The 6,959-nt window shown below is 44.9% G+C and overlaps 1 protein-coding gene across 1 annotated transcript in view; it reads right to left on the minus strand.

The window, feature by feature from the left end:
- LOC105939187 (protein tweety homolog 3) overlaps positions 1-6,164 on the minus strand; it is a 43,545-nt gene extending 37,381 nt beyond the window's left edge. The window contains exons 1-2 of the mRNA XM_012881260.3: positions 5,615-6,164; positions 1,941-2,131 (exon numbers count right to left, since the gene is read on the minus strand). Coding sequence (XP_012736714.1) covers positions 1,941-2,066 — 126 coding nt within the window. The 5' untranslated portion in view covers positions 2,067-2,131; positions 5,615-6,164. The remainder of the gene's footprint in view (positions 1-1,940; positions 2,132-5,614) is intronic.
- Between the last annotated feature and the right edge of the window lie 795 nt (positions 6,165-6,959).

Raw genomic sequence — 6,959 nt, forward strand, 5'->3', positions numbered from 1 at the left:
GGAAGGAAAGGATTGGCAAAAGGGAAAGTAGTAACAGAGTGAATAAGGTAGAAATGTCTTGTTTTCTTACAATTAAAGCTCTTAAAAGGCATTTAGATTAAAAAACATGTTTAATGTGTTACGCTTCATGCCAGCCATGCTTTAGGATTTCACATAACAACAAATAAGCGGTCCACTTCCTGTGTCAGCCATCCCAGCAGCTATTTTAAAGCACAACGTGGCTAATTATTTCCCTGGTTTGTTTCATTAAAGCGCTTCCCTCCAAACACCGGCCTCTACGGAAAGCTATTTTATGGCTGCTTCCCAGAAACTCATTTGGACAGAACGTACGGGCTGAACGAAAATTAGTTTGTTTTTTTGGTTGTTTTTTTTGGTTATGCTACCTCGATGCTTCCATCTGTACCCTCACGCTGAGCGCATCCCTCCTCCTCCTCGGCGCCGCACCGCTTGCAGGAGTCGTGCAGAGCGGGTGTTGAAGAAAAGAGGTTTTTAGCCCAGGAAACTTCCCCTGGTTCTAGAATCTGTCAAGTAGCTTCAAAGATGCAGACGTCCTCCTCGGCCTTCTGTATTTGTCTCAGAGGGAGGACGAAGCTTGGACACCGGTCTCCCCTTTGAACGTTTGCCCCAGACCGCCACACTCTGAAGCCGAACTAGCTGGTTTCTCCAGACTCGCCGTTTAACAGATGTTATATTAAATTATGATGGCCCCCAAACGGGCATCGCACGCCGACGCAAAAGCGGCTGCGCTTTGTTTCCTTCTAACTTCAAATCTGTTAACGTTCCACATTCCTGGTGGTTTGTGGCTTATTGATCTGCCTCGGAACATATATCCAAAAAAAAATATATATATAAACATTCTAATCTAAACGGTTTAAGACGTTAAAATGATTTCTCTGGGGGGAAGATTCGCTCCTTTTGTCCCCACAGCTTGCTGAACGAAAGCAGAATCTACTTAAAAATCCATCAGTTAGCAGAAAACGTGAGCTGCAGGGGAGTTTAAATGGTGACTGAAATATCATTCTGAGAATATTCTTCCAATCTGAAACGCTTAGCTGCCTCCCTCCACAAAGCTCCACCCTCGGGTTTCAGGGTGAAACCAAAAGAACCTATCAGGTAGAGCTGTGCATAAAAATCGATACAAAGATTAATATCGATTTTTTTTTTAAATGATTTAAAACCGATATTCTGGCTTTCAATATCGATATACCTCCCAACACCTAGGGGGCGCTATTGCAGCCTAACCTTCATCCCTAAAATCAGACGTTTGGGCACGTTTTTGGTTTCTGTGATACATTAAATGCATTCAACCAAATGCACTTTGTTTTCCTGTTAATATATCAGTGTTCAATAAATTGAACATAAATATAATATTTGGCTGGTTTTGTTGATTGAATGACTTTGAGCATTTGAAAGTAATAAATATCGATATTGGAGTCAAATCAAATCAAGGTGAGCTATATCGAGAATCGTATTGTATCGTGAGCTATGTATCGAAAATCGTATCGAATCGGCTCATCCTAGATGATACCCAGCCCTACTATCAGGAACGGGTCCTGGAGTTGATGTCCTACCCGGGCAATCCCTTTTCACTCCGGTAGATGCAGGGAAAAAAACAGAAGGATGAAGAATAGACACTATAGGTGTTCATGTAAAGCCAGGGTTAGACGGACGTGACCTTTCTACTAACAAAGTAATTGTTTTGCACTTATTTATCCACCGGAGCAGTCGGGTGGAAACCACTCGAGCGTCTTCCTTTAAGGACACTCAATTGCTCTCCTTTCACACGGCACTGATCGATGCAGAGGGAACCCACAGCCCTACAGCTGAGGCAAGGCCCAGAAACCACCGGCCTGCTGTGGAATCACAGCGCGAGCCACGTGACAAGAGGCAGCATGGCAACGTGAAGCTGAAGTAATCATTCCCATGTATCTGCTTCTCACCTTCTGGTAGTCCGAGTCCTCCGGTCGGAAGTCGCTGCTCACCATCTGGAACTCCAAGTTGAAGTGAGGCAGCCGGTGAAGCAGGTTCACCCACCAAGGCGGAGAGTAGTTCACCACGGCCGCCATCCTGACGCAGCTGCCGCCTGCGGGGCCTGGGACTTCGCTCGGCAGCCGGGTTCTTCACGGGGACGCTGGAGAGAAACGCAGCGGTTAAAGCAGCGGCAAAGCAATGAGAAAGGCCTCTGCTGCAAGGCGTTGCTGCTAACACTGTATTCTGCATAGGTCTGAATCAGGGGTCCCCAACATGGGGCCCGCGGGCATCAAGTAGCCCGCGAGGACCACATGTGGGGCCCATGAGCCTATTCTAAAAAAAAAAAAAAAAAAAAAAAACACAATCCACCACCAAAACTTTATTTTATTCCGTTACTCTTCATGTTTAATCACACATGCATTTATATAGTAGGGCTGGACGATAGAGAGAAAAAAAAGCATATTGATAAAATAGAAATCTTATTGACCGATATAGATAATTATCAACAAATTCAAAACACACATTTTAGGTGCAGCCCTGGCCATTTTATGCTGTTGCTTAGCGACCTATTTTTAGATACAAAACACACGGACAATGAATTCAAACTCAACCCTTTATTCAACCAACCAAAAAAGAGCGCGTATTTGAAGGGGGCGGAGCTTGGTGACAGAACATTCCTGGGTGTGCTTCGTGATTGGTTGGAAGGATGTAATGACTGTAACATCAACCTACATGGCTAGAATGCATAAGGAAGGAAAACTTTTATTCTATTGAACTTTTTATTGAATCCTTTTTTTTCTCTTATCGATGTATCTATCTATCAGTCGATATATATCGTTATTGAATTACCGTCCAGCCCTATTTATATAGATTTAAAAAATGACAATATCTATAACAAAGCGTGAAAAATGCTGTAATTTTACATAAAGTTAAGGTGCTCTTCTAGTTCAAAGGTCAGTACTGATAGCCCTTTGTATGACACAACACCAATGAAGTAGCTCTCAGTTTCAAAAAGGTTGGTGACCCCTGGTCAGGTTGGATTGAGATCTGCAGAATTTGGACAAAAAAATTGTTGTTGTGCACCTCAAATGGTTGCTGAGGTATTTCTGCTGAGGCAAGAGATGATTTCCTGTTATGGAAAAATAACGCATTAACCGTGGCGAGCACAATTTCATCCAGATGCTTCACTCTCCTCGGCATCCTGGATGCTTAAAACCAGAAGTCAAACTGATGTAACGGCCTACTCTGTGATTAATTCCCCATTAATTTCCCCGTTTGGGACAATAAGGGTATTTTTTATTCTTATTCAGCAAATGATTGTCTGCCCTCTTAGCAGCACTTACAGATTTAAAACATTTGTTCAACCTTAAATGTGAAAACAAAAAAAATAACACAAATGAATCGCCACCGCAGATCCCAAAACACAGGCGCAATTCAGGACCGAAGCGTATTAAAAGTCAGTCCTTTCCTCTCTGGTTAGACCCAAGCAACCCGCGGTTCCCTCTCACACCAGCAAACCTGGCAAGACGAGATTGATGGCATCACCCCCGGACAGGATTCCCCAAACTTTTCAGCCTGCAACCCCAGAAATTACACCGCCAGATACTGGCGACCCCCTTTTGGGCGTCATTTTATGAGAACTCCTCCAGCAACCTAACAACCTTCTGTGTTAAAATAAACAACATTGAGCATCTTGTAAAGAAAAAAACTTATATTTTGGTATTGGCTTTACAAATAAGTAAACACTAAACATTTTTAGCACATCAGCAACAAATCATTATTGGTATCAGGGCTTTGGAGCAATTATGCAGACAACGGTGTGACTTTATTCTTGCAATATTATGACGTTATTCTCGTAATACTTCGCCTTTATTCTCGTAATACTACGGCTTTATTTTTACAGTGTTGCAATGTTAATTGTCATCATTTTTTTTTGGGGGGGGGGTGATTATAGATTAAAGAAAACTAATTATTGTCCATGAAGGAGTAGATTTCTACACAAAAAAAATATTTTCAGATATTTTAAGATTCATTTCACATATTTGTGAGATTAAAAAAAAAAACGTGGATGTTCTCTAATGTCGTATAATACTAATTCCTGTAAAGATGTAACATTTTCCACGACTAAAGGCATACATTTGTTGTATCGAAACTAAGATATTCTCTGACATCTCATCTTGCGGCCCCCATGGGGGTCCCAACGCCCACTTTGGGAACCCTAGCCCTCAGATTCTCTGCAGAAGATTGTCTCTTCAATCACGCTACGTTTGGGAGCTTCACTCTCCTCCCAGACTTCATCTTAGGACCACAAATAAGCAACGCACGCCCAACCAGCCATCCAGAACCTAAAAGAAGACCTAACTCATCAGAAAAGGCCACCTTCTTCCCTCTACGCACGGTCCAGATTAGATGCTCCCATGCTCATTACTGGCACTGGCTGGTGGGCAGGGGTTGGCATCATGGGCACCCTGGCCGGTCTGCACCTGTTCGCACTCATACACAATAACCCACAACGCCAGGTGGGTATTACTGACGCCTAACTAACTCCTCCAGCTATGTGAGCTACAACATCTCAAGCCAACGTTCATTTCCACGGACCCCTTCGGACAGATCCTTTCGCCGCTGCAGAACAAGAACATCCCACAGTGAGCTGCAGCACAGGAGATCCTCCGTCCCTGACGTCTAGCCATGGCAGCTGAAGCCTTTGTTGAACAATAAACCTTCGCCTATTTTCAAAAAAAAAAAAAAAAACTATTTCAGGACAAAATGTACAATTGCAGCCCATTGTATTCCCACCATAATCAAGCTTATCCGCTTGACACGTCAGTGGTCGTAATGCAATGCCCTATTGGTTTATGATGACCTCATCACACAGGAGATGTGGAAGAACATCCTAAAACACAGCATATTCTGACAAAATGTGTTCATATGCCTAATAATCTGTTTAATTATGTTTATGTCAATAAAATGTTGATTTTTTTAAAGAACTATACATTGGTTACAACATAAAAATCAATGGATTTTGACATTTTTATGTACTGATGAAAGCCACATGAGTGTGATGTAGTGTGGGGTTTCTGCCAGATACATAATGCAGTGTACCAGAGTCATAACATCTTTCTGATGGGATGAATATTAAGGCACCAGACGCAATGAAATATGTCATTAACGGGATGTTAAAGATCATGTTTTTATGGATGAGGGGGGGGGGGGGGGGACAATGAGATCTATGCGGATGTGGCAGAGGCACGGCTGGCACTTCTCTCCCGCATCCCCCAATGTGCACCCAGGGTGCAAAACCCACAGGCTTCGTGAGAGAAATCTGGAGAAATGGCCGTAAAACGAAGCATCCCCCCTCCGCCGTCCACGCACATCCACGAACACCACACCACATGTAGGTCAGCCCGGCCGGGGGGGTATCCTCTCGTGAAAACGACGCCACCGTGGATAAGACAAGGAGAAAAGGCAAAACGTTGGAAAGCCCGGATTAGCGAGCCTCATCCCGCTTTGCGACCGTTAAAAACTACCGCAGTGACGGGGTCGCCAAGGCAACAAGGGAGCAGGAAGAATGCAGGAATGCCGCCGTGTCGTGTCTGTGTTTGGGGGGGAGTGAAACGGGTATGAAACGGGAATGACCGCCTACCTGGTGGAGCAGAGGCAGAGGCAGAGCGTCGTTCAGCGGCGGCTTTCTTCTCTCCGGGAGTCCAGAGAGCGGCTCGTCCCTCACCTTTTGTCTTCCCTGATCCCGTGGCGGCGCTGCTGCTGCTTCTGCTGCTGCCGGGCGTGAAGACTACAAACGGCTGCGGCACCAACAACGCGGCTGGACCGGGCTAGCTGCGACGAGCCAGTCGGCTCTGGTCCGGACCGCATCGAAATTACCACGAAAACGTGCTCGCATTTTTTTTTTTCGCCACCCGGGACGCCTTGCCGCCGCGTCGACTGTCCTCCCCCTCCCGCTCCCGCCTGTGGCAGATAAAGGGTTAAAATCTTTGACCCGCAGCCCAGTTATCTTGTCACCTATTTATTCCCTGAGCAGTTTGCCGATGCCTCAGCTTTCGCTCCCGCGACCAGGGTCGGTTCGGCGTATTTAGCAGTGATCTTGCTGGAGCACGAAGCCTGCACGGTCTTTTAAAAGCCCCGGAGGATGGGGCTTTGCGGCAGCTTTGCCTCGCTGAGCGTGTCTTTGTGATGGGCAAATGCGCAAAAGGGGCTCCCCCTGGCGTTGGAATGGTGGTATTACACGTTTAGACAAACATACGTAATGCCATTCATCAGGGGTCGTCGACCCTGGTTCCCAGGAACTACAGTCCTGCATGTTTTAGTTGTCTCTGCTCCACACACGCCTGAACCAATTACTTGCATGAGCTCCTCAGCAGCCATTAAGGTCTGCAGAGGCCTTGTTAATCACCCATTTATTTAGGCCAGGCCTGTGGAGGCAGGGGGAACACCTGAAACATGCAGTAGTAGTACACTGCAAAAACAGATCTAAAAATAAGTAAAATGTTCCTAAAGTTAGTGTATTTGTCCTTGATTTGAGCAGGTAAATAAGATTATTTGCCAATGGAATGAGTATTTTGACCCCTAATATAAGATAATTAGACATCCTGCACTTGAAATAAGATGATGGAGATGAGTTGTTCCTATTTTAAGTGCAGAAATCTTATTCCATTGGCAAATTACCTTATTTACCTGCTCAAATCAAGGACACATGCATTCATTTTAAGAACATTTTGCTTATTTTAAGTTCCGTTTTTGCAGTGTAGGTCCTGAGAACCACGGCTGAAGATCCCTGCCATGCATAACTCCATCATGGTCCATCTATTCCCCCACAAGCTTTCCCGATACTGCTGAAGAAAAACATATCCACAGCACGATGCTGCCACCACCATGTTTAATCATGGCGATTTGCAGTGCTATTCTATTTAAGTGCATCCTGCTGTGAAAAACTATTCGCATCCCTCGCAGCCCTGTTCGGATTGTTTCTCTTG

The sequence above is a fragment of the Fundulus heteroclitus genome, chromosome 5, assembly GCF_011125445.2.
Source record: "Fundulus heteroclitus isolate FHET01 chromosome 5, MU-UCD_Fhet_4.1, whole genome shotgun sequence".
Taxonomy (NCBI): domain Eukaryota; kingdom Metazoa; phylum Chordata; class Actinopteri; order Cyprinodontiformes; family Fundulidae; genus Fundulus; species Fundulus heteroclitus.